This window comes from Tetrahymena thermophila (genome assembly GCF_000189635.1).
Source record: "Tetrahymena thermophila SB210 genomic scaffold scf_8254716, whole genome shotgun sequence".
Taxonomy (NCBI): Eukaryota; Ciliophora; class Oligohymenophorea; order Hymenostomatida; family Tetrahymenidae; genus Tetrahymena; species Tetrahymena thermophila.
In genome coordinates, this window is record NW_002476481.1 from 524,844 (window position 1) to 552,737 (window position 27,894).

The window sequence follows — 27,894 nt, forward strand, 5'->3', positions numbered from 1 at the left end:
GAGCAAACTACTTTTCAAGTGACTTGTTTTATTGTCATTTTCTTTTTATAAAAAAAAATTTCGATAAATTTAAAATGATAGTAAATTTAACTCTTTAATCCTTTTTAAAAATTTACATGAAGATGTCGTTATGCTTTATATACTCTCATTTTAGAAATTTAAGAAACTCTATGAGCAACCTATAAGCCGTATAGCTGCAAGTTATTGATTATCTAATAAAATCATTATTGCTTTTTTTAAAAATAAAATATCTTTATAGACCTAGAAAATATTCAAATCTTTAACTAACAGTTCCTCTATGAAATTTTTAGTATATTTGTCTAGTCCTTAGCTAAGTAAATATTCTGACTTTTTCAGGCACCTTTTTTTAAATTCGATTAATATCAATCAATTAAGGAAAATAAAGTTAATTTACTTGGTTTTGAATAAATTTTTATAAATAGCCTATGAAAACTTTTGGTTAATAATAGCCTTAAAATTATATGATTCTTTTTTCAAATTAGGTTTTTCTTATTATAATTTGATTTATTATTGTGAACTCTAATTTGAAATTACTAAATTCTGATAAGCAAAATTGCTTTTTATTTCTGATATTGTTTTCTATTAATCAATTTATAGCTTTGTTTTTATTCTCTGAGACTTGTAATTTTGATTTACAAAGTTTCTATCATCGTCATCTTAATATTCTCTATTCTCTAGCTATTCTTTTTAAATAATATGATTTTTTTTATCTAAGATTTATTTTTTTTCTTAATTAATAAATTTATTATCAACAAGCTTGTTAATTTTTAAAATGTGCAAATAATTTTCTTAAAATAAATTCTACATTAAAAGCATAAAAAAATCATTCCTTATTTTTTTAAAAGAAGAAAATCTTCCAAATATTCCAATGAACATTAAAACAGTTAAAATACTATTTCCAAGAGCTAATATTTCAGGGATAGTTGGAAATTTAATCTTAATCTATTAAATAATTTCATCCATTTCTATTTTAACAAAGATATAACCAGACTAAATGTTATTTTGAATACTATATTGCCTATCAAAATTTTAGTAAAAGGAATTATACTGAATAGGCGAAGAAAATTGTGACTGTTATTATATTAAAATTCCTTAATTTACTACAGTTTCTTATTTTTATATTTTAAATGTTGTAAAAGAGATTTGATTTGCTTAAGTAAATGAATAAGAATTTCTGTATTTGACTTATTCACTCTTTGTACTAGTATTAAATTGAGATGTAAACAATTTAAATCTAATTCCAGAACTATATCCATTTATAACTTAATCGATTTCACTTTAAGTAGCACAGTTATTTGGAATAGAAGTTTTTTTAGCATCAATATCTAAGCATCCATAAGTAACAATTGCTATATAAGAGTAAATATTATCAACTACACTAAGAGCCAAAGTATTATTTTACAGTTTAGAAAAGTCTAAACAATAATAATCAATTAAAATAGGATCTGTGCATTTTATTATATCAAGATTTATATATGTATAATTTTAATCATTAGAATAATAGAAAAATGCATAGTTAACTAAGTATGTTTTATTATTTTTAGACTGTAATTAATCTAAGCTTATATTGCCATCTAATACATATTTGAATCCAAACAAATTAGAGTTTAATTTTAATTCTGTTTTTTCTTAAGTGATGATGCTCTGAGATCTGTAAATGGGATCTATTTAATTATTGACATATAAATTGAGAAGATATATATAATAAGATGAAGCAGTAACAATGACTATAAAAGTAGAAACAGCTCCAATCCATGTACTTTTTTTAATATTCTATTTTTCTACATTAAAGTAAAAATGCTGTGAAAAGATATCTAAACAACTAAAACCCATCAATAATTTAAGTAAAATACACTTTTAAAAATCTTTTGCTTTAATATTACTTCTACTAATTTATCTATAATTAGTTAATGTATAATAAATTTAATAAAATAAAATGAATTATAAAATATCAACAAATTCATCTAATTTTTATTTTGTACTATCTATTTGTTAAATTATTTTAAAATAAAATAGAAATTTGAACAAGAATACAAGTATATAAATAATAATTTTGTAAATTGAATTATTGTTAAGTATAAAAATATTATTCGAATACATTATATTTTTTAATATTCTTTCAATTCTCTTTAATTAGCTCTATTTAGTTATTACCATAAGAAATTTTTGCATTAATAATTTAATGACAACCAAAATGATCAAAAATTAGGGTTTGGATTTTCTTGATGATAGTCTTTTAATTAACAAATTTTTAAGCAACGGTGGGTTTTTCTTAAATCACAAAAAAATTCATAGCATTAATTTTTTATTATTTAAAATTTCAAGATATTCATTTTTTTTATAAAATAAAAATAAGGATAAATATTTCAAAAAATTAATATTATTATAAAATAAATACAAATTAATCAAACAAAAACAAATAAGCATTTATTTTATAATTTTGCAACCAAAACTTATTCAATAAAAAGAAGTTAATATTCTTTTATCTATTTCATTGATATTACTTTAATTTTAACACTTTTAAAGAAATAACTATATGTTCTAGTATTAAAGCACTTCAGAAATAGAATTTGCAAATTACTCTTCAAAATGGCTCATTTTTTTTTCATTTACTTTTTTTGATATGTAAAGTTAGTTTAATTTTAAGTAATTTATAGAATAAAATATAATAATTTTTTATAATTTACTTTGAAATTATTATAATGTGTTCACAGTATGGTTTTAGATACCTAAAAAACCTTAAGAAAATCCTACGAGCTTAATGGCAGCAAGTTATTGTTTATCCAATAAGATCATTATTGCCTTTTTCAAAAATATGATATCTTTATAAATTTCGAATATGTTCAAATCTTTGTTTATTTAGTCTTCAATAAATTTTTTAGTGTATTAATCTAGTCCTTTACTTAACAAATAATCTTTTTTTTTATAACACCTTTTTTTATAAAAAAAAATTATTTATTTCAATAGGAATTTTAATTTACTTGGTTTTGAAAATGTTCATATGAATTATTTTTGAAAATTTTTGATTGAATATATCTTTAAAGTTCTATAAATTTTTACTCAAATTCAATCTTTCTTGCAAACTTTTTATTGGAGAATTAACGGTTGAAATTCTTAAATTTTGATAGGCAAATTGATTTTTTAAATCTTATTTTAGATTTTATGAATCAACAAACTATTTTGTTTTTATCATTTAAGGTCTATAGTTATTAGTCTAAATGGTTTCATTTTCTTCTTTATATTCACTTAGATGAAATTCAACTTTTTAAGTAAAATTAATTCTTTGACTTTTTATTTATTCTTCATTAAATGTATTTTATTTGTTTTGTATTAATTTGTTAATTTTCAAGATTTACAAGTAACTCTCTTAAAATAGATTCTGCAGTAGTAGTACAAAAAAATTATTTTTTATTGAATTAGCAGAACAAACCTTTCCTAAAACTCCAACGAACATTAAAAGTGTCAAAATACTATTTCCAAGAGCTAATATTTAAGGAATTGTAGGGTATTATATTTTGATTACTTCCATAATTTCATCCATTTAGATTTAAACGTAACTGTAACCTGAATAGTTTAAATTTGTAATGCTATACTATCTATCGTATGTCTATTAAAATGGATTATATTGGATCGGTGAAGAAAATTCTATTGAATTTTATATCAAAAATCCTTACTTAACTGATGTTACTTACTTTTATGCCTTAAGAATTGTCTAAACAAGTTGATCTGCTGAAGTGTAAATTAATTAATTTCTGTATTTCACCTATGCTTGTTTTGTCGTAGTATTAAACTAAGATGTAAATAGTTTTAGTCTGACTCCAGAATTGAAGTTATTAATGACTTAATCAATTTCGCTTTGACTTGCACAGTTATTTGGAATAGTAGTTTTGTATATATCAAGATCTAAGCATCCGTAAATATTTATTTCAACATAAGATAAAATATTTTAAGCAGTGCTTAAAGTCAAAGTCTAATTTTAAATGCTAGAAAAGTCTATGCAATAATAGCCAATTAAATTATAATCTGTGCATTTTACAATATCTAGAACTACCTAAAAGCTATTTTATTCATCAGCATAATAAAACTAAGCAATTTAAACAATATAAGTTTTATTATTCTAAGCTTACAATAAGTCTATGCTCTTATTAGTATCATACTCATATCTAAATCCTACAAGATTTGAGTTTAGGGTGATATCTATTATTTCATCACTGATAATGTTCTGAGATCTATATAAATGGGATCTATTTAATTTGAGAAATATAAATCAAGTAGATAAATATAATAGGAAGCAGCAATTGTTAAAACTATTAGACTTGAAATAATTCCAATAGATGTACTCTATTTAATCTTGTTTTTATGAATATTGAAGAAAAAATTTTGTGAAAATATATCAAACTAAGAAAAGCCCATCAAATAGCTAAAAAAATTTTTAATTTATTTGTCTGCTCAAGTTTTTAATTTTTAGAATTACTTCTACTAACTTAATAATTACTAAATTTAATCATAAAAAAATATATTAACTTTTGTTTTTGCTTTATTTTCAAATAAAAATGATAAAAAATAATTCAGATGACAAAAGCTAATTTACTTTATTTAAATTTTTGGCAATTTATAGTTATATTCAGAAACCAAAATTTGTAATCAAGAAAATAAATAATTTCAAATACTTTATAAAATTATTTAAAAAAGTATATATATGTAATAAAAAATTTGCAAAAATGTAAGAAATTAATACCAACCAAAATCATAAAAATCAGGGTTTTTGTTTACTTTTATTATCTAGAAATTACATTATACCATTTTTTTAAATTATTTAAATTCACAAGATATTCATGTCTTCTTATAAATTAAAAATAAGGATAAATATTTTAAAGAAAGAGATTGTTTTAAAAGGAATACAAACTTAACAATAAAATAAAAATTAATTTTATAGTTTATTAATCAAAAAATTTTATTCAATATAAAGAAGATAATATTCTTTTATCTAATTCATTCATATTCTGTTCATTTTGACATTTTAATAGAAATAGCTTTATGTTCTAGTATTAAAGCTCTTCAGAAATAGAATTTGCAAATTACTCTTCAAAATGACTCATTTTTTAATCATTAGCTTTTTTTAATATGTAATGTTAGTTTGATTATAAATAGCTAAAATAATAATATAAAATAATTTTTTATAATTTACTTTCAAATTGTTATAATGTGTTCATATTATGCTTTTAGATACCTAAAAAACTTTAAGAACAACCTACAAGCTTAATGGCAGCAAGTTATTGTTTATCCAACAAGATCATTATTGCCTTTTTCAAAAATATGATATCTTTATAAATTTCGAATATGTTCAAATCTTTGTTTATTTAGTCTTCAATAAATTTTTTAGTGTATTAATCTAGTCCTTTACTTAATAAATAATCATTTTTTTTACAACACCTTTTTTTAGAAAAATTATTAATTTTATAAATAAGAATTTTAAATTTACTTGGTTTTGAAAATGTTCTAATGAATTGTTTTTGAAAATTTTTGATTGAATATATCTTTAAAGTTCTATAAAAGTTTTCTCAAATTCAATTTTTCTTGCAAAATTTTTATTTCTTTTGGAGAATTAATGGTTGAACATCTTAAATTTAGATAGGTATTTTGATTTTTTAAATCTAATTTTAGATTTTAAGGGTCAAAAAGCTACTTTGTTTTTCTTCTTTAAGGTCTATTTTTATTACTCTGAATGGTTTCATTTTCCTCTTTATATTCACTTAACTCAAATTCAACTTTTTAAGTAAAATTACTTTTTTTACTTTTTATTTATTCTTCATTAGATGTATTTTATTTGTTTTGTATTAATTTATTAATTTTCAAGATTTACATGTAGCTCTCTTAAAATAGATTTTGCATTAGAAGTACAAAAAAGTTATTTTTTATCGAATTAGTAGAATAAGTTTTTCCTAGAATTCCAGCAAACATTAAAAGTGTCAAAATACTATTTCCAAGAGCTAAAATTTAAGGAATTGTAGGGTATTATATTTTGATTACATCCATAATTTCATCCATTTTTATCTAAACATAACTATAACCTGAATAATTTAAACTTCTAATGCTATACTACCTATCGTATGTCTATTAAAATGGATTATATTGAATTGGTGAAGAAAATTCTGTTGAATTTTATATCAAAAATCCTTATTTAACTGATGTCACTTACTTTTATGCCTTAAGAATTGTCTAAACAAGTTGATCTGCTGAAGTATAAATAAATTAATTTCTGTATTTTACTTATGCTTGTTTTGTCGTAGTATTAAACTAAGATGTAAATAGTTTTAGTCTGACTCCAGAATTGAAGCAATTCATGATATAATCAATTTCACTTTGACTTGCACAGTTATTTGGAATAGTAGTCTTGTACATATCAAGATCTAAGCATCCGTAAATATTTATTGCTATATGAGATAAAATATTTTCAGAGGTGCTTAGAATTAAAGTCTAATTCTAAATGCTAGAAAAGTCTATGCAATAATAGCCAATTAAATTAGGATCTGTGCATTTAACAATATCTAGATCTACCTAAAAGCTATTTTATTCATCAGCATAATAAAACTAAGCAATTTAAACAATATAAGTTTTATTATTCTAAGCTTACAATAAGTCTATGCTCTTATTAGTATCATACTCATATCTAAATCCTACAAGATTTGAATCCAAGGTGATATCTACTATTTCATCATTGATAATGCTCTGAGATCTATAAATTGGATCTATTTAATTGGTGAAATATAAATCAAGTAGATAAACATAATAGGAAGCAGCAATTGTTAAAACTATTAGACTTGAAATAATTCCAATAGATGTGCTCTATCTTACCTAGTTTTTATCAATATTGAAGGAGAAACTTTGAGAAAATATATCAAACTAAGAAAAACCCATCAAATAGCTAAAAAATTTTTAATCTCTTTGTCTGTCTGCTCAAGTTTTTAATTTTTAGAATTACTTCTACTAAATTAATAATTACTAAATTTAATCGTAAAATAATTAAAAAAATTTTATTTTTGCTTTATTTTCAATATAAAAATGATAAGAAAGTAATTCATAAAAATGCTCATTTACTTTATTTAAATTTTAGCGAATTTATAGCTGTATTTAAATAGTGAAATTATTAATTACAAATATAAGTAATTTCATATAGATTTAAAAAATTATTTATGTAATTTTTAAAAATGTTATGTAATAACATTTCTCTATCATTAAAAAATTTGAATAAAGTAAAAAATACAACAACAAAAATATAAATATATCTCTAGCATTACTTTTTATCTGTCTGTCAAATTAAAAAAACGTTAAATACTTGTATTAAAATGTAGGATATGTAATTTTTATTTTTCATTATTGCCCAAGACTTATCAAAATTAATATAATAATTTCTAAAATAAAATTTTTTTTACAAATTAAAAATAAATTATAAAAAAATTCTTTTAAAAAAAATGTTTTATTATTTGAAATTACTTACTTATTATTAATTAATATGTAATTTAAATTTTTATTTTAAGATATTAAAAGAAATAAATTTTAACTTTTAATTATAAGATACTCAATAAATTGAAGATAATATTATTTTATCTACTTCATTCATGTCCGACTCATTTTAACATTTTTAAAGAATTTTAAATATTCTAATATCTCCTTTTTTTACCTTTTTTAAAAGCCAATAATTATTAATAAGGAAAATAAAAGTTAACTTACTTGATTTTGAATAAATTTTTATAAATGACCTATGAAAACTTTTGGTTAAAATAGCCTTAAAATTATATGATTCTTTTTTCAAATTAGGTTTTTCTTTTTATTATTTGATTTATTATGATGATTTTTTATTAGAAATTACTAAATTCTAATTAGCAAAATTATTTTTTATTTCTGATTTAGTTTTTTATTGCTCAATTTCTTTGTTTTTATTCTCGAAGACTTATACCTTTAATTTACAAAGTTGTCAATATCATCTTTATATTAGTAATCATCTAACCATTGTTTTTAAATATTAGGATTTTTTTTATTGAAGATTTATTTTTTTCTTAATTAATAACTTTTTTATCAATAAGTTTGTTAATTTTTAAAATGTACATATAATTTTCTTAAAATAAATTGTTCATTAAAAGTATAAAAAAATCATTTCTTATTTTTTTAAAAGAAGAAAATCTTACGAACATTCCAATGAATATTAAAACAGTCAAAATACTGTTTCCAAGAGCTAATATTTCAGAGATAGTTGGAAAGTTAATCTATATCTATTAAATAATTTCATCCATTTCTATTTTAACAAATATATAACCAGACTAAATGTTATTTTGAATACTATATTACCTATCAAAATTTTAGTAAAAGGAATTATATTGGATAGGCGAAGTAAATTGTGACTGTTATTATATTAAAATTCCTTAATTTACTATAGTATCTTATTTTTATATCCTAAATGTTGTAAAAGCAATTTGATTTGCCTAAGTGAATGAATAATAATTTCTGTATTTGACTTATTCACTCTTTGTACTGGAATAAAATTCAGATGTAAATAATTTAAGTCTAATTCCTGAATTATAACCATTTCTAACTTAATCAATTTCACTTTAAGTTGCACAGTCATTTGGGATAGAAATTTTGATAGTATCAAGGTCTAAGCATCCATAAGTAATAGTTGCTATATAAGAGTAAATATTATCAACTACACTAAGAGCCAAAGTATTATTTTGCAGTTTGGTAAAGTCTAAACAATAATAATCACTTAAATTAGGATCTGTATATTTTATTATATCAAGATTTATATATGTATTATTTTAGTTATCAGAATAATAGAATAATGCATAGTTAAATAAGTAAGTTTTATTATTTTGAGATTTTAATTAATCTAAGCTTATATTGGCATTTAATAAATATCTGAATCCAAATAAATTAGAATTTAAGTTTATCTCTATTCTTTCCTAAGTTATGATGCTCTGAGATCTGTAAATGGGATCTATTTAATTATTGATGTATAAATTAAGAATATTTATATAGTAGGAAGAAGCAGTAACAATGACAATAAAAGTAGAAACCGTTCCAATCTATGTACTTTTTTAAATATTCTATTTATCAACATTAAAGTAGAAATGTTGTGAAAAGATATCTAAACAACTAAAACCTGTCAATAATTTAAAGTAAAATACACTTTTTAAAATATTTTTGCTTTAATATTACTTCTATAATTTATCAAAAACTAACTTATGAATAATAAATTTAAATAACATAAAATGAATAATAAAATATCAACAAACTCATCTAATTTTTTCTTAGTAATATTGATTTGTCAAATTATTTAAAAGTAAAATAATAAATTTAAACAAGAATAAAAGTGTAAAAATAATAAAAATTGATTATTTTGTAAGCTTCATAATTGTTAAATATAAATTACTATTCTAAAACATTATATTTTTTAATATTCTTTCAATCTCCATTAAAAAAATATCTATTTAATTAATACAATAAGAAATTTTTGCATTTTCTTGATGATGGCTTTTTAATTGACAAATTATTTTGTTAAAGTGGGTTTTTATTAATTTTAGTAAATCTACATTTTATCATTTTTTTAAATTATTTAAAATTTTAAGATATTCATATCTTCTTATAAAATAAAAATAAGGATAAATATTTCAAAAAAGAAATGTTTTTATTAATATTATTATAAAATAAATACAAATTAATCACTAAAATTAATATTAATTTTATAGTTTTGTAATCAAAACTTATTCAATAAAAAGAAGATAATATTCTTTTATCTATTTCATTGATATTATTTTAATTTTAACATTTTAATAGAAATAACTATATGTTCTAGTATTAAAGCTCTTCAGAAATAGAATTTGCAAATTACTCTTCAAAATGGCTCATTTTTTTTTCATTTACTTTTTTTGATATTTAATGTTAGTTTAAATATAAGTAATTAATAGAATAAAATAAAATAATATTTTTTTTTTTTACTTTAAAATTATTATAATGCGTTCACAGCATGCTTTTAGATACCTAAAAAATCTTAAGAACATCCTACAAGCTTAATGGCAGCAAGTTATTGTTTATCCAATAAGATCATTATTGCCTTTTTCAAAAATATGATATCTTTATAAATTTCGAATATGTTCAAATCTTTGTTTATTTAGTCTTCAATAAATTTTTTAGTGTATTAATCTAGTCCTTTACTTAACAAATAATCTTTTTTTTTATAACACCTTTTTTTATTAAAAAAAATTATTTATTTCAATAGGAATTTTAATTTACTTGGTTTTGAAAATGTTCATATGAATTATTTTTGAAAATTTTTGATTGAATATATATTTAAAGTTCTATAAATGTTTACTCAAATTCAATCTTTCTTGAAAACTTTTTATTTCTCTTGGAGAATTGATAGTTGATCTTCTTAAATTTTGATAGGCAAATTGATTTTTTAAATCTTATTTTAGATTTTATGAATCAACAAACTATTTTGTTTTTATCATTTAAGGTCTGTATTTATTACTCTAGATGGTTTCATTTTCCTCTTTATATTCACTTAACTCAAATTCAACTTTTTAAGTAAAATTATTTCTTAGACTTTTTATTTATTCTTCATTAAATGTATTTTATTTGTTTTGTATTAATTTGTTAATTTTCAAGATTTACATGTAACTCTCTTAAAATAGATTTTGCATTAGAAGTACAAAAAAATTATTTTTTATTGAATTAGCAGAACAAACCTTTCCTAAAACTCCAACAAACATTAAAAGTGTCAAAATACTATTTCCAAGAGCTAAAATTTAAGGAATTGTAGGGTATTATATTTTGATTACTTCCATAATTTCATCCATTTAGATTTAAACATAACTGTAACCTGAATAATTTAAATTTTTAATGCTATACTACCTATCGTATGTCTATTAAAATGGATTATATTGAATCGGTGAAGAAAATTCTGTTGAATTTTATATCAAAAGTCCTTATTTAACTGATGTTACTTACTTTTATGCCTTAAGAATTGTCTAAACAAGTTGATCTGCTGAAGTATAAATAAATTAATTTCTGTATTTCACCTATGCTTGCCTTGTCACCGTATTAAACTAAGATGTAAATAGTTTTAGTCTGACTCCAGAACTAAAGCTATTCATGACTTAATCAATTTCACTTTGACTTGCACAATTATTTGGAATAGTAGTCTTGTACATATCAAGATCTAAGCATCCATAAAAAATTATTGCTACATAAGATAAAATATCTTAAGCAGTGCTTAGAGTCAAAGTCTAATTCTAAATACTAGAAAAGTCTATGCAATAATAGCCAATAAAATTAGGATTTGTGCATTTTACAATATCTAGAACTACCTATGAGTTATTTTAGCCATCAGCATAATAAAACTAAGCAATTTAAACAATATAAGTTTTATTATTCTAAGCTTACAATAAGTCTATGCTCTTATTAGTATCATACTCATATCTAAATCCTACAAGATTTGAGTCTAAACTGATATCTATCATTTCTTCAGTGATAATGTTCTGAGATCTATAAATGGGATCTATTTAATTTGTGAAATATAAATTAAGTAGATAAATATAATAGGAAGCAGCAATTGTTAAAACTATCAGGCTTGAAATAATTCCAATAGATGTACTCTATTTAATCTAGTTTTTATCAATATTGAAGAAGAAATTTTGTGAAAATATATCAAACTAAGAAAAGCCCATAATAATTGCTAAAAAAATTTAGAATCCCTTTGTTTTCTCAAGTTTTTAATTTTTAGTATTACTTCTACTAACTTAATAATTACTAAATTTAATGATAAAATAATCAACTAATTTTTTTTTTTGCTTTATTTTCAAATAAAAATGATTTGAAACTAATTCAGAACAAAAGCTGATTTACTTTATTTAAAATTTTGCCAATTTATCGCTAAATTCAGAAATCAAAATTTGTAATCATGATAATAAATAATTTCAAATAGGTTTATATAATTATTTAAAGTAATTTTAAAAAATAAATATATATATGTAATAACATAGATTTTATACTATTAAAAAACTTGCATAAATGTAAGAAATTTTGAATAAATATCTCTTACCATATTATTAATTAAAAAATAGTAAATTTTTGTATTAAAAGGTAAGATATGTTATCTTTTACAATATTTTATTGCAAAATATGAAATTATAAAATAAAATATATTATATCTAATTATTAAAATATATCTTTAATTTACTTATTCTATTTCATCATTTATTAAGAATCATTAATTTTCAAAGACAACTAATCTTTTAGATTTAATACATCTTTTATTAACTTTCATTTATTTGGATTCATTGATTTAGTTGTATCTATTAATAGAAATTAAATTTTTTAAAAGTGAAATTTATAAAAAAATTTAAAAAAATAAAAAATCATAATAAAAATAAATAACTCAAAGAATAAACTATTAAGTAAATTAAAAGAGTTTTATTAATTTAAATTCATTTTTATATGTAATAATATCATAACCCAAAATAAAAAACTGCTTTTACCCAAGACTAAGTGTCAAATTTAAGAGATTAGTGCACTTTGATAAAGCAAAACCTAAATTTGATGCACCTTCATCACCAATTTTATTCTAACTTTATATATGTTGAAGATAATAAAAACAATTATATAGATGGAATTATTGAAGAATAATTACGAATATTTATGATGTAATAATAAAAGCATATGTTCAAGATTTAAAAATGAGTTAAATTAATAGAGATAGAAAAAATATAAAAAACTAATAAATAAGTAAAAATAGTTTTATTTTTTAATTCCTTTTTATATTAAATAATGTCACAATCTAAAATAAATAAACTCTTTTTACCTAAGATAAAGTGTTAAATTTTAGAGATTAGCGAAGGTTACTAAAGCAAAACCTAAGTCTGATGCACCTTTCGAACCAATTCTATTTGAACTTTTTAAAGATTGTAGAAAATATAATTAAGCAAAAGTTAAAATTTAAAGAGAAAATTGCACAACCAAATAAAATAAATAATCAATTAAAAAAAGAATAAAAAAATTTAAAAAGTTTTATTATATTTAATTCATTATATTTTAAAACACATCAATATTATATTCAAACAAATAAAAAGTATTTACCTAAGATAAAGTGTTAAATTTGAAAGATTTGTGCATTTTGCTAAAACAAAACTTAATCCTGATGAACCTTCATCACAAATTTAATTTCCACTTTTAAATATTTAACAAAAAATAATTACTTAATTGAAAAAAAGTAGAAAACATATCAAGCAATAAAAATTTAAAACTGATTCTATATATAAAGCTGTATTCCCATTTAAGAAAACATAAAAATAAGTAAAAAATGAAACTAGGAAGAGGGGTTAGCTAATCGATACTTCTTTAAACCTTGTAGAGGTCATTAATTAATTTAGATTGGTTTTAGAAAAAATATTTAAAACTTATTATTTCTTTCTACCTCCTAAATCACAAAGGTTATCAAAAACAGGCATATTTATTCTAAATTCTTTAATTTTTGCTAATCGCAAGTTACAATGTAAGAGAATATAACAATAATCAAAGAAAAAATTGAAAATTAAAAAGTAAATAAAATTAAGAGAACAAAAGGCAAAATCAATAAAATAAAAAAAAGCTAATAAATAAATAAATTAAATTAGCTTTAATGTTATAAATTAATTTTTATATTAAAAAATATCTAAATTTATTATAATAATGTTTTTTACCAAAGATCAAGTGTCAAGTTTGAGAGATTAGTGCACTTTGCTATAGCATGACTTAAACCTAATGCACCTTTTGCACTGATGTAATTATCACTTTTTAAATATAGAATAAAATTTAATTAGCTAGTTAGAACTAATTAAGAGAAAAAATGAGCAATCAAAATAAAAAAGCAATTAAATTTAATAAAAAATTTAAAATATTTTTGCAATTTTAAATTTATTTTTTTATTAAAAGAATCACAATCTAAAACAAATAAAACTATTTTTACCCAAAACTAAGTGCCAAACTTGAAATATTAGGGAAATTTGCTATATCAAAAGAAAAGCTTGACACACCTTCATCACTTATTTTGTTGGAACTATTTAATTATTGAAGAAAATATAATTAGTTAATGAGAAAGAAAAAAACACATAAAGATATGAAACAACAAAGAATTAAATAATTACTTAAGTAAAAAATCAAATAATGAGCTAAATTAAAAGAAAATATAATCACAACCAATTAAAAAAGCAAGTAAAATAAATAATAAATAAATAAAATAATATAAAATAAAATATTTTTACTGTAGATAAAGTGCGAGATTTGAGATATTAGAGCACTTTGCTAGAGCAAAACCTAAGTTAGATGCATCTTCATCCTAGATTCTATTCCAACTTTTTTAGAAATTGAAGAAAATAAAACAAGTTTGAAGTATAAAATGAAATAAATATTTGAAATGATAGTAAATAATTTAATAATCAAATAAAAATCAGAAAGTTAAAAAATGAGCAAAATTAAGAAAAACAAAATATATATTTATAATCCAATAATAAAAGTAAAAATTAAACAAAAAGTTAATAAATAATCAAATCAAATAAATGAGTTTTATTATTTTAATTTCATTTTTATATTAAAAAAATCACATGAAAATAAATAAACTATTTTTACCCAAGATAAATTGTCAAATTAGATAGCTAAGTACACTGTTCTAAAGCAGAACATATGCTTAATGTGCCTTGATAGCCAATTTAATTTCCACTTTTCAAATATTTAAGAAAATATTATTAGTTAGTTAATTTGTTTGTTTGTTTGTAAAAAGAAAAATTTAACAAAATAAGAAATATTTCTAACTAAAGTTAAATATTTAGAAATTAATTAAAATTATCACAAATAAAGGAAAATAATAATAATAGTAAAGTAAATAAATAAAATAAAAGCTAATAAATAAATAAATAAATTAAAATAGTTTTTTTTTAAATTCTATTTTTTATTAAAAAATATCATAATCTAAAATAAATAAACTGTTTTTACTTAAGACTAAGTGTCAAATTTGAGAGATTATCACATTTTTATAATGCAGAGCCTAAGCTTGATACTCCATCATCGCCAATTTTATTGGAACTTTAAAAATATTAAAGACAATCATATTAATTAATTTATGAATATAAAATAGTTAATAAAATATATTCACTTTAATAAATAAGAATGTAGACCAGCCAGAATATTAATTCCAAAAAAAATATTTTAAATTTGATAAATAAAGATGAATAAATTAAGATTTATAGTAATAAATTTAAATTACTTTAGATCGATATGGAGAATAGAATGAGTATAAAGAGAAGAGTTTAAAAACTTTTTTATTTATTAAAATAAATTAAAGGATTATTGCTAAAAAATAAAATATTACATTTTAAAGGTTATCATAATATTTATTCTACAATATCATTTTTTTTTTTTTAAGGCTATTTAAAAGTAATTTATCAAAATTTAATTAATTAGAATCAAATTATTAATTAAAGTTTTTAAATAATAATTTTAATTAAAAAATTTACTTTTTAAGGTGATTAAATATATATAGTTCATAAAAAATTTTTATAAAAATTATTTTTGATAAATATTCAAAAAATAAATAAATTATAAAGAGTTAAATTTTAAAAAATTAAAAAACAAACAAAGAAAAGTAATAATTTTTAGATTATATTCAGAAATATTCACCAAAAAGTTAATATTAAAGTAAGACTCATAAAAAAATTATCATAAAATTAAAATAACTGAATAAACATTAAATATTTTTATTTGATAATCAAGATATCGAAGATAGTATTCTTTTATCAATCTCATTTATACACTTTTCAGATTGGCACTTTTAGATAAATTATTAAATATTCTATAATTAAAGATCTTCAGATATTAGAATAGCATATTACTCCTCAAAATGACTCAATTTGTTTTCGTTTGCTTTTTTATAACCAAAATAATTAAAAAGAGGAAGTTAAAATTTATTGAATTTTGTTTTATTTACATTGAAAGCTTAAACCGCTATCTATATTATCCTTTTAAGCTTCTAAAAAATTTTATGAGCATCCAACAAGTTTTAGTGCGGCTAATTACTATTTATCCAGTAGGATCATAATAGCCTTTTTTAAAAATAAAATGTCCTTATAGAACTAAAAAATATTCAAGTCTTTAACTAATTAGTCTTCTATAAATTTCTGAGACTACTTACTAAGTCCTTGACTTTAAAGGTATTCTTCCTTTTTACGGAACCTTTTTTATTTGATCAATAAATTAATTATTTTTAATTGTAAACGAATTAATTTACCTTGTCTTGAAAATATTTTTGTAAATTATTTATGAATATTTTTAGCTGCATATTGCCTTAAAATTCTGCATATGTTTATCTAATTTATACCTACCTACAGCAGTGTTTGCTTCTCTTGATGTAGAAACATTTGAGTTTCTTATTTTATTATAAAAATAATTTTCTCTTAAACTTTATTTTATTTATTGAAAATCTATTTGTAACTTTGTCTTAATTGTTCTGGATTATTAGTATTGTGTACTTTTAAAATAATCAGATTCTCCTTTTTATTCATTCATATCTAATTTCTCTTATTCAGTGCCATTATTGTTATTAGCTTTGATCTCAGGTGTTTTATTATTTTCTTATTTCTCTTCAACTTGTATTTTCAAAGACTTTAAAATTTTCATGTAATTTTGTTAAAATAAATTTTGCATGATTAGCATAAAAAAATCTTTTCTTATAGAATCAAAAGAATAAAACTTTCCTAAAACTCCTATGAACATTAAAAGGGTTAAAATACTATTTCCTAGAACCATAATTTCTGGAATAGTCTGAAACTGAACAATGGTTTATTAGACAATTTCATCTACATTTATTAGGACAAAGCTATATCCAGAAAAATCAATATTTGAAATGCTATATTGTCTATCATAGCTTTACAAGAAGACATTATATTAGATAGGTGAAGAATAGTTTGTAGATTATAAAATGAGCATTCCTTCCTTTACTGTAGTTACCTATTTCTAAGTCTTTACGTTTGTTTAAATAAGTTGATTAGCTGATGTAAAAGTGAATTAGTTTCTGTAGGTAACTTACATTTGCTTCTTAGAAGTGTTAAACTAGGATGAAAGCAATTTCAACCTCATACCTGAATTCATAGAATTTATTATTTAATCAATTTCTTATTAAGAAGCGCAATTTGTAGGAATTGTAGTTTTATAACTGTCTAAGTCTAAACATCCATAAGTAATAATTCCTATATAAGAGTAAATGCTTTCAATAGTACTTAGAGTTAAAGTGTAATTCTTAAGATTTGAAAAATCAATGCAGTGAAACCCAATTAAGTTAGCATCTGTGCATTCAATTACATCCAAAGTTACTTGCTAATTACCAAAACTATCAGAGTAGTAGAAAAAGGCATAATTTACCAAGTATGTCTTATTGTTTTAAGCTTCCAATAAATCTATGCCTTTGTTATAGTCGTATTCATATCTAAATGCTACAAGATTATCATCAAGGTTAATATCTATTCTTTCTGAAGTTATGACATTCTGAGATCTATAGATAGGATCTATTTCGTTTTTTATGTATAAATTCAACAAATATATATAGTAGGCTGCTGCAGTAACCAAAACGACTACAGTGGAAATTAATCCAATTAGCGTGCTCTTCTTTATCTTTTTTTTTTCAACATTAAAGTAGAAATGCTATGAAAAAATGTCAAGATTATCAAAACCCATTAATTAAATTAGCTTGTATATTTAAGATCAATTAATTATATCTCTTTTTATTTTATTTTCTTAATTATTGAACTTCTACTAATTAATTAATTTATTATAAAAGAAAAATTTATCATTAACAAATTTTTTTTTTTTTAATAATTCAAGTACAATAAGGAATTTAAATAAATAATTTATTGAATTTATAAATGCCTAAAGAAATTTAAATTTAAAATCAGTAAAGCTGCATGTATAATAAAAAAATAAAAGAGTCATCATCGTACCATCAAAACAATTTACTAAATTATATGTTTCATTTATTAAAGAAATATATTTTTTATCTCTCCCTCCATACAATCTTTCATAGTTAAATTCATTAAATTTAAATAATTTACAAAGAGAATTAATTACTCATTTATTTATTTTTAAGCAATTATGAAAGAGAGAATTGATCATTGAAGGAGTTATTATAGTTTAGATAAATTTATTTAGGAAGTAAACAATATTTGCAATAATTTTCTTAATATTTATAGAAAAATAATTAATCAAGTAAGTTCATAATAAAATACATATTTTTTTATAAATAAACTAATGATGATAGTTGTATTATTAATAATAAGGTTTGCAATTACTAGAATGAAATTAGTAAAAAGAACTTATTTAAAAACAATTCTGAATTTATTTTGTAAAATAATCGTTATTATTACTGAAAGAATTCTTTAGCATTTAAGGCTGGTTGTGCGTATTTTAGCATAAGGTTTTATTTATACAAAGGAATTTACTTAAATTAATTATTTCGTGGTAAAAATAATTTACACTCACTTAATATAACTTAATATATTAATATAAAATATTAATTTTTATTCAAAAATACAACTTTAATACAATAGAAAAAGAAAATGAAAGATTTGAAAATCATTTTGGATTTTTTATTTAATTAAAAATTTTTTATTATATTTTTAATTTACTTAACTTGTAAAATGTAAAATTTATCTTAAAAACTAACAATGATAATTTGCTTAATTAATAAATAAAAAAAGTATTAAAATTATTTTTTAAAGAATTGATACTGTTTTTTTTCATAACTAATTTCTATGAATAAAAAATCAGGGTTTAATATTTTTTATTTATTTAAAGGAACCAAAATATTAATTAATTATTCAAATAACAATTTGAAAATAAAATTTTTAAGGTGATTAAATATAATTCATAAAAAAATTATAATATAAACATAAAAAAATTATCATAAAAATTAAAAAAACTGAATAAATATTAAATATTTTTATTTGATAATCAAGATATCGAAGATAATATTCTTTTATCAATCTCATTTATATACTTTTCAGATTTGCACTTTTAGATGAATTGTTAGATACTCTATAATTAAAGATCTTCAGATATTAGAACAGCATATTACTCCTCGAAATGGCTCAATTTACAATCGTTTGCTTTTTAAAAATCAAAATAGTTTATAAAAGGAAGTTAAAATTTATTGAATTTTGTTTTATTTACATTGAAAGCTTATACCGCTATCTATATTATCCTTTTAAGTTTCTAAAAATTTTTATGAGCATCCAACAAGTTTTAGTGCGGCTAATTACTATTTATCCAGTAGGATCATAATAGCCTTTTTTAAAAATAAAATGTCCTTATAGAGCTAAAAAATATTCAAGTCTTTAACTAATTAGTCTTCTATAAATTTCTGAGACTACTTACTAAGTCCTTGACTTTAAAGGTATTCTTCCTTTTTACGGAACCTTTTTTATTTGATCAGTAAATAAATTATTTTTAATTGTAAAGGAATTAATTTACCTTGTCTTGAAAATATTTTAGTAAATCATTTATGAATATTTTTGGCTGCATAATTCCTTAAAATTCTGCATATACTTATCTAGTTTATACCTACCTATAGGAGTGTTTGCTTCTCTTGGTGTAGAAACATTTGAGTTTCTCAACTTTTCATAAAAATTTCTTTCTTTAAAACTTTGTTTTATTTATTGAAAATCTATTTCTATCTTTGTCTTAGTTGTTCTGGAATATTAGTAGTTTCTATTTTTAAAATAATCAGCTTCTCCTTTTTATTCACTTATATCTAATTTCTCTTTTTAAATGCTAGTATCGTTATTAGCTTTGACTTAAGGCACTTTAAAATTTTCTTACTTCTCTTCAACTTGTGGTTTCGAAGACTTTAAAATTTTCATGTAATTTTGTTAAAATAAATTTTGCATGATTAGCATAAAAAAATCTTTTCTTATAGAGTCGAAAGAATAAAACTTTCCTAAAACTCCTATGAACATTAAAAGTGTTAAGATACTATTTCCTAGAGCCATAATTTCTGGAATAGTCTGAAACTGAACAATGATCTCCTAGACAATTTCATCAACATTTATTAGAACAAAGCTATATCCAGAGCAATTGATATTTGTAATGCTATACTACCTATCATAGCTTTGCAAGAAGACATCGTATTAGATGGGTGAAGAATAATTTGTAGATTATAAAATGAGCATTCCTTCCTTTACTGTAGTTACCTATTTCTAAGTCTTTATGTTTGTTTAAATAAGTTGATTAGCTGCGGTATAAATGAATTAGTTTCTGTAGGTAACTTACATTTGCTTCTTAGAAGTGTTAAACTAGGATGATAGTAATTTTAACCTCAAACCTGAATTCATACCATTTATTATTTAATCAATTTCTTATTAAGAAGCGCAATTTGAAGGAATTGTAGTTTTAACACTGTCTAAGTCTAAGCATCCATAAGTCATAATTCCTATATAAGAGTAAATACTTTCAATATTACTTAGAGTTAAAGTGTAATTCTTAAGATTTGAAAAATCAATGCAGTGAAACCCAATTAAGTTAGAGTCTGTGCATTCAATTACATCCAAAGTTACTTGCTAATTACTAAATCTATCAGAGTAGTAGAAATAAGCATAATTTACCAAGTATGTCTTATTGTTTTAAGCTTCCAATAAATCTATGCCTTTGTTGTAGTCATATTCATATCTAAATGCTATAAGGTTATCTTCTAGATTGATATCTATTCTTTCTGAAGTTATGACATTCTGAGATCTATAGATAGGATCTATTTCATTATTTATGTATAAATCGAGCAAATATATATAGTAGGTTGCTGCAGCAATTAAAACGACTACAGTGGAAATTAATCCAATTAGCGTGCTCTTCTTTATCTGTTTTTTTTCAATATTAAAGTAGAAATGTTATGAAAAAATGTCAAGATTAGCAAAACCCATCAATTATAATAGTTTGTATATTTAAAGTCAATTAATAATATCTCTTTTTATTTTATTTTCTAAAATTTTAACTTCTACTTATTAATTAAATTATTATAAAAGGAAAATTTATCATTTACGAATTTATTTTTAATAATTCAAGTAGAAAAAGTAATTCAAGAAAATGATTGAATTTATCAGCGCAATAAAGAATTTTTAATTCAAAACCAGTAAGCTGCTAGTATAATAAAAATTTTTATTAGAAACAAGCTTCTTCATACCATCAAAAGAATTTACTTAATTATATAATTTATTTTTTAAAGGAATATATTTTTATCTCTCCATCCATACAATCTTTCATACTCTTAAATTCATTAAATTTTAAAAATTTACAAAAATAATTAATTATTTGCTCATTTATTTATTTTTTAAGCAATTATGAAAGAGATAATTTTTTTTAAGGAGTTATTATAGTTTAGATAAATTTAGGAAGTAAATTATACTTGCAATAATTATCTTTAGATTTATAGAAAAATAATTTATCAAGTAAGTTCTTAATAAAATATATATTTTTCTATAATAAAATAAATAAATTAATGATGAAAAGCTGTATTATTTAATAAACTTTGTAATAACTGGAATGAAATTAGTAAAAATAACCTATTTTAAAATAATTCTGAATTTGTTTTCTAAAATAATCGTTATTAATACTGAAATAATTATTTAGCGTATAAGGCAGCTGGTTGTGATTATTTTAGAATAAGCTTTTATATCTATAAAGGAGTTTACTTAAATTAATTTATATTCAAACATACAACTTTAATACAATAAAAAAAGAATATGAAAGATTTGAAAAATCATTTTGGATTTTTTATTTAATTAATATATTCTTATTATATGTTTAATTTAAGTAGGTTCTAAAATGTAAAATTTATCTTTAAAAAATGGTAATTTCTTTTAATTAGTAAATAAAAAAAGTATTGAAATTATTTTTTAAATAATTGATGCTGTTCTTTTTCATAATCTAAAATTAATTTCTGTGAATTAAAAACAAGGGTTTAAAATTTTTTTAATAAAAATTCAATATTTTTCCTAAAATTAATTCGAATTTATTTCACAAAAATGATATGATGTGAAAGATATTAATTAAAGAGGATTACTATTATATAAAAAAATAATTTATAAATTTTTGAATTTATTTTAATTTTAACAACTTTAGTAAGCTTTTAAAAAATTAAATGAATAAAATGTGATTAATAATATAAATTAATTTTTTAATCTGCAAAATTAATTAAAAAGTAAAATTATAACACCCTTACTTAATATTCATTTCAAATTTATTAAATTATATTTTATTTAAATTTTTTATTACTAATATCCTAAACTTACATTTTAATACATATTTTTATTTGTTAATAAAAGTTAATTTTATAAAGTAGCTTTGTTAAATTTTTTAATGCTTTTTTATATAGAAAGTAATAAATTTTTTAAATTGGTAAATTTTTATAAAGAAATTATTTTAAATTTATTGTTTGTATCTAAATTTAGGAATCATCGTTTCATTATTCTAAATCTATTTTTTAGGGTTGCTCTTTTTAGTTCAAACTTTCTCTTCTTACTTTTGTTTTGTTATAAAAAACTAAATTTTATTTAGATGAGTTAAATTATTCCAAGATTTAATCAAATGACTCAGTTAGCTATTCTTTTTCATTTTTTTTTGTCAAATAATTTTTTAGTTTTTAAAAAATTTCTACAAGTTAGATTACCAATCTAATTAAGAATAAGAAGAAACTCATCATTAAACAGATTGCAAGCATAATTATTACTATTAAGCTAAATTAATCTACTTTCTTCAAGTCATCATCAGATATTGTATCTTAGTTTAAAATATCTTATTACTTCTTTATGCAAACCATAAACAGAATTACTGTAACAGAGATGAAAAACTCTTAAATTATTTTGTAAATATTGATAAATTTACTGTTAAAAAATCTAAAATATAAAATGTATAATCCAAAGCACCCAAAAGTAATTGATATGACTATGCAACAAACGTAAGGATGGCTGGGAATCATTAAAATAAGTAAAATGATAGTATACTTTTTTATGTAGCTTGCAAATAAATAAGTACTCCATCCCTTTGCCTTTGTGTTAATATTTAAAGCAAAATTGGGTAAATAACTTTCAATATAATTTACATCTTTTTTAAAAGAAAAACAGTAAATTAAAACAAAAAAGGCTGCATGGATAAGCAATTAAATAACAGCAAAATATTTCTCTTATGTATATGCTAGGCAGTAATAAATGCTAAATAGAGAGGGAGTAATAAAGCCTTATTGAACAGATGATGCTACATTGATTAAAAAGTTTACTATTTCCATAGTATACTGCTTTCCTTTCATAACCCATCTAGCAAAGCAGCAAAGAAGGACTATTACAACTGATGTTATTAAAGATATATTTGGTATGGGAAGAGCATAGTATAAATTTGCTTACAATCCTAAGTCTTACAAAAGCTACTGCTCAGATGAAGTTGAGCCTTAACTTGTGCTATCACTTTAACTATTTGCATCTAATTAACTAGCATCAGGGATAGAAGTAAATATAAATGAAGATGCTAGAATTGTTCCTACATAAACTATTTGAGGTAGATAGTTTTTAAATAAAACTAATGGTCCAAAAAATTAAATAAAATTTGAAAGGAAACACAAAATTTAGAATTTTTTGAGTATGAGAATTATGCTATAGCCATTTCCTTAACCAGAAGTAAGAGCCTTGCTAGCGCTTGAAGCACTATCAATTTTTCCCTAAACACTTTGCTGAGAATTGTTATAAGTACTTGTAGTGAGAATAGCATTTTATAATTAGAATGTAGTTTGTTGATTATTGTAAGAGACTACTATTTAATTAACTCTTCTATTTTATTCGACAGATATATTAAAAACAACTGTGTTACTAATCAGTTGTTATGATACAATTCGATAATCTGTATTCAAAATTAATTTGCCAGGATCTAATTGTATACTAATCCCATTTGTTTCATTTGGATAAGGTACTCTATTAAAAATAACTGTTATCACATTGTATTGAGAATCTTTAGAGAGATTAATTGAAGTTATACTCAACTTAATAACACAAATATTGTCTGGGGTGATAAGAATATAATTTTAAGCACATTCACACTGTGATTAAGAGCTAGAAATTTGCAAATTTTGAGAGGAAGAACATGACTAAAGGCACTGATTTAGCCAGAGATAATATCCATTATTACATAATGTACAAGTATTTTAGTCAGGGCATGTTTAACAATTTAGTTATTTGCACACATTACAGATTTAATCGGTATCACAATAATATCCTGGTTACTATTGATTACTACAAAATACAGAATTGTCTTTTCTTATGTGCTTGTACAAATAGCTAGAAGAACATTTACATTAATTAGTACTTAAATGATAATAGTAATTCTAGGTAATTAGAGAGCAGCTATCTATGCAAATATTGTTACTTAAAGTGTATCCTTAGTTGCAAACAGAACATACATTAGTTAATTCATATTTTTTTGTTTGGTTATTAAGGAGGCATTGCAATGAAGAGCTTTGGCAATTGCTTAGTACAGTTTAAGTAGAATTAGGTGGGCATGTTTTACAAAGATTATCTGCACCGTATTTGTAATATCCAGTTGCACAAGTAATGCATTGAGTACTAGAAGATCCGTTACAAGTAGCACAAGTTTAATCACATGGGGAGCATGTATTTTAATTTATGAAATAGCCTCCTGCTGTATTACAAGTAGGTTAACATGTTGAATTATTTGTGTATAAATAGAGTCCACTATTACAAGAAAGGCAATTATTTTAATTTGGTCCATTGCAAGTCAGACACTAGTTATTACATTGAGAGCATTAATTGGAGTTAGGATAGTATCCAGGTTTACATAATTGACAATTTGATGAGTTGGTACATTATAAACAATTTAAAAAACAATTGGTGCATTTTTTAGCAGAAGAATCATAATATTAGCCTTAACTTATTTAACAAGCTTAACAAGTATTATTTGAAGCATTTACTTAATAATTAGCTTAACATTCAGTACAATTTGTAGGGCTAGTACATTTTAAGCACTAAGAAGAACATTGACCGCATGTTTAATTACTGGGATCAATAAACTAACCTTAATTTGTTTAACAAATTTAGCAACCATTTTTTTAAGAGTTTAACGAATAGCCTGGTTAACATACAGAACAATTTGAAGAACTGCTGCATTATTAGCAATAAGTAGGACAACTACCACATTTCTTCTATTTAGAATCATAGTACTCTCCATTAGTAAGTTTGCAAGGCTGACAGTTTTTAGAAGAATCTAATTAATAGTTAGGATTGCATTCAGTGCAAGTAGAAGAGTTATTGCAAGTAGTGCAATAAAAAGGACATTAAATACAAGGTTAAGAAGTAGATTAAAATTATTAACCAGATCCGCATTTTGAACAGCTTGAAGTAGAGACTAAAGCAAAATCTTTTTTGCAATCAGAACATGTGTTTTTCTAACCAGGAGCACATTTAGAACAATTATTTACATCACATTAAGGAAGTATTCTAATTTTATTTTTTTTAATAAAGTAATTTAAGTTCCTAAAGTAATTATTATTATTTGAAGAAATCTAACATTATAAATATTCTATCACTTTTTAAAGAGCTAACATTAATTCATTTTAATCAACAAAGTCAAAAATGCTAATCAGCTCAATTTAAATTCTTTTTATAGTTTAAATATTTATTAATTAAGAAAAAAGAAAATATTTTATATTTATTTTACTTGTTTTGCTCTAAGCCTTTGTTTTAAATTAAATTATAGTTTTCAGATACCATCATTATGTTAATTGTACAATTTTTAAACAAAGTTTAAATAAAATTGCTCTCATCTTTTTATGGATTTTTAAACACAACAATAAAAAATCCCTTATAACAATAGATTTATTGTTCTTGGTTTTAATAGATACCAATAAAACTAGATTAACTTTCATTGCTAATTAAAAATAAAAAAAGTTAAAATTAAAATTAATTTTAAAATTAATAAATTAAATTTAGCATCTTAAAAACTTTATTTTTTTATTTTGGAAAATAATTTTTATTGAAAAAAAATTAAGGATTTTAGATTAAATAAATTAATATTTATTAGTAGAAAGAATTTTATGTTATTATCAACTAAAAACTTAAAAACATTTCTAAAGTTTTTCTATAATTAGCTTGTTAGTAATTAATATTGTTTTTATTATTAATTTTCAACTGATTATAAGATTGAGAAAAACCTTTCGGATGGATTAGAAAGTAATTAATATAGATAAAATAAGAAAAAAGGAATAATAAAAATTCACTTCTTATGTATATAAATAAAATAAATACTTCTTCTAAATAATTTTAAAATAGAACTTATTCATTATTCCATTATTAAAGTATAAAAAAATAATATTTACCTACAGTTTTAGCTTTAATCTTCAAAATATAAAATATTTAGTTGATTTTTTTCAGTAAAACCTAAAATTTTTTAGAGAATTTCAACCTAATAAGCTACCATGTTTTCTAATTGCTCCTAATGGATATATAAATCTAAGGTTTATTTAGCTATTTTCGAGTTATTACTAATAAATTCATGCAGTTAATTCATTTATGAGAAATCGCATGCATAACTAGCATATAATTATGCATATATGACAATTTAAAGAGATATGCACCATGAGTAAATTCTCAATTTACTCTGTAACATTTTTAATGATAAATAGCGAATTAATTGTTTAATAATATTTGATATTTTGATTTAATTTATTTCAAATATAACTTAATTCATCAATGAACTATCCATAAAAGTTTTTGTTTTGTAAATTAGTAGAAAAATTCCATACATTTTATATTCAGATTAAAAAAACAATCTTATTTAATTACTAGTAAAAAATATATTTGTAAGTGAGAAGTTATGGTGAAATATATTTACAAAAGTTGAATTTCGATTAAACTAAATATTTAATTATAATTATTCAATAAAGCATTACCTTATTTATATTTTTAAGGACTTATTGCTTTTTTATATTTGTAAACAAAAAAATATGGTAAAAAGTAAATAGATTTTTCTCTGTAAGTTAAGGAAAACAATAAAAAGGTTGATTTACATACGAAAATATTAATTTATTTTGTATTTTTTATAAAAAAATTAATTAAATGAATGATTAAAAATCTAAATAATCTGCAAGCTGGCTCTATTTTAGTAATAAATTAATAATTAATAACAATAATAAATTTTTTCTGAAAGTAGCAAATGACAACCATAATCGGTGATACATAAAAAAAAATTTTTTATAATATTATAATACTAAAGGTTTCATTAAAAAATTACATATATTAAAAAAAATAAATTTTTAAATCAAGTTAAAGGATATTTCAGTTATTGAAAGGAATTATTTTCATAAAAAAGTATAAACTGTAACATAAGATTTTCAAAAACATATATATTATGTGATAAAGAAATAGTAAATGAATATTAATTTATTATTTAAATTAAAGTCATACACATCAAATATACATCTACCATGATTCTATGAATTGATAAAGAAGATAAATTTCTAATTTATCAATTAAAATAAGAATTAATTTGATTATTCTTTAATATTTTGTAAGTTTATATTCTATTTTACTTACTAAACTATAAATAGATATTTGAAATAAGTTTACAAGATACTCAGCTAATAATAATTGAGTTTGAATTTTATTTTGTTAATTTATTAACATCCAATTATTGAATTATTTAATTATTTTTTTATAAATCAAAATCTACCTGAAATTAAATAATTCACTGCAAGCTCTTGAATGAATAAATAAAAGATCCCAAATATTTTCGAATTTTATTAGTTATAAA

General features: G+C 21.0%; 9 protein-coding genes across 9 annotated transcripts in view; all 9 read right to left on the reverse strand. All coding sequences in view use genetic code 6, as the record gives it.

The window, feature by feature from the left end:
• The window catches only part of TTHERM_00101549 (transmembrane protein, putative), a gene marked incomplete at both ends in the record, with an annotated part of 9,960 nt that extends 8,106 nt beyond the window's left edge, over positions 1-1,854 (reverse strand). Inside the window, one exon of the mRNA XM_001471207.3 lies at positions 416-1,854. Within this exon, the coding sequence (XP_001471257.3) occupies positions 416-1,854 (1,439 nt within the window). The remainder of the gene's footprint in view (positions 1-415) is intronic.
• Positions 1,855-2,478: 624 nt separating this feature from the next.
• On the reverse strand, positions 2,479-4,824 carry TTHERM_00101550 (AMP-binding enzyme family protein; the record flags this gene model as incomplete). The annotated part of the gene is made up of 6 exons (XM_001012204.3): positions 2,479-2,633; positions 2,709-2,953; positions 3,003-4,265; positions 4,362-4,371; positions 4,496-4,504; positions 4,815-4,824. 6 exons carry the CDS (start codon positions 4,822-4,824, stop codon positions 2,479-2,481), a joined length of 1,692 nt encoding a protein of 563 aa, XP_001012204.3.
• A 155-nt stretch (positions 4,825-4,979) lies between these two features.
• Positions 4,980-6,939, reverse strand: TTHERM_000101555 (transmembrane protein, putative; the record flags this gene model as incomplete). Its single annotated transcript, XM_012796619.1, has 4 exons — positions 4,980-5,134; positions 5,210-5,454; positions 5,504-5,789; positions 6,000-6,939. The coding sequence occupies 4 exons, from the start codon at positions 6,937-6,939 to the stop codon at positions 4,980-4,982; spliced, it is 1,626 nt and encodes a 541-aa protein (XP_012652073.1).
• A 1,294-nt stretch (positions 6,940-8,233) lies between these two features.
• TTHERM_000101556 (hypothetical protein) lies at positions 8,234-9,461 on the reverse strand (the record flags this gene model as incomplete). Its single annotated transcript, XM_012796620.1, has 3 exons — positions 8,234-8,285; positions 8,368-9,013; positions 9,449-9,461. The coding sequence occupies 3 exons, from the start codon at positions 9,459-9,461 to the stop codon at positions 8,234-8,236; spliced, it is 711 nt and encodes a 236-aa protein (XP_012652074.1).
• Positions 9,462-10,170: 709 nt separating this feature from the next.
• TTHERM_00101557 (AMP-binding enzyme family protein) lies at positions 10,171-11,744 on the reverse strand (the record flags this gene model as incomplete). Its single annotated transcript, XM_001471208.2, has 3 exons — positions 10,171-10,259; positions 10,388-11,575; positions 11,672-11,744. 3 exons carry the CDS (start codon positions 11,742-11,744, stop codon positions 10,171-10,173), a joined length of 1,350 nt encoding a protein of 449 aa, XP_001471258.2.
• Positions 11,745-12,283: 539 nt separating this feature from the next.
• TTHERM_000101564 (hypothetical protein) lies at positions 12,284-15,457 on the reverse strand (the record flags this gene model as incomplete). Its single annotated transcript, XM_012796621.1, has 11 exons — positions 12,284-12,371; positions 12,555-12,644; positions 12,878-12,967; positions 13,153-13,242; positions 13,755-13,844; positions 14,021-14,110; positions 14,316-14,405; positions 14,680-14,769; positions 15,043-15,132; positions 15,314-15,363; positions 15,419-15,457. The coding sequence occupies 11 exons, from the start codon at positions 15,455-15,457 to the stop codon at positions 12,284-12,286; spliced, it is 897 nt and encodes a 298-aa protein (XP_012652075.1).
• A 357-nt stretch (positions 15,458-15,814) lies between these two features.
• TTHERM_00102560 (AMP-binding enzyme family protein) lies at positions 15,815-17,775 on the reverse strand (the record flags this gene model as incomplete). Its single annotated transcript, XM_001012206.2, has 3 exons — positions 15,815-15,969; positions 16,034-16,278; positions 16,334-17,775. 3 exons carry the CDS (start codon positions 17,773-17,775, stop codon positions 15,815-15,817), a joined length of 1,842 nt encoding a protein of 613 aa, XP_001012206.2.
• A 1,272-nt stretch (positions 17,776-19,047) lies between these two features.
• On the reverse strand, positions 19,048-21,008 carry TTHERM_00102570 (AMP-binding enzyme family protein; the record flags this gene model as incomplete). The annotated part of the gene is made up of 4 exons (XM_001012207.2): positions 19,048-19,202; positions 19,267-19,511; positions 19,567-19,999; positions 20,069-21,008. 4 exons carry the CDS (start codon positions 21,006-21,008, stop codon positions 19,048-19,050), a joined length of 1,773 nt encoding a protein of 590 aa, XP_001012207.2.
• A 1,538-nt stretch (positions 21,009-22,546) lies between these two features.
• TTHERM_00102580 (transmembrane protein, putative) lies at positions 22,547-26,847 on the reverse strand (the record flags this gene model as incomplete). The annotated part of the gene is made up of 3 exons (XM_001012208.2): positions 22,547-25,742; positions 25,804-26,013; positions 26,462-26,847. 3 exons carry the CDS (start codon positions 26,845-26,847, stop codon positions 22,547-22,549), a joined length of 3,792 nt encoding a protein of 1,263 aa, XP_001012208.2.
• Between the last annotated feature and the right edge of the window lie 1,047 nt (positions 26,848-27,894).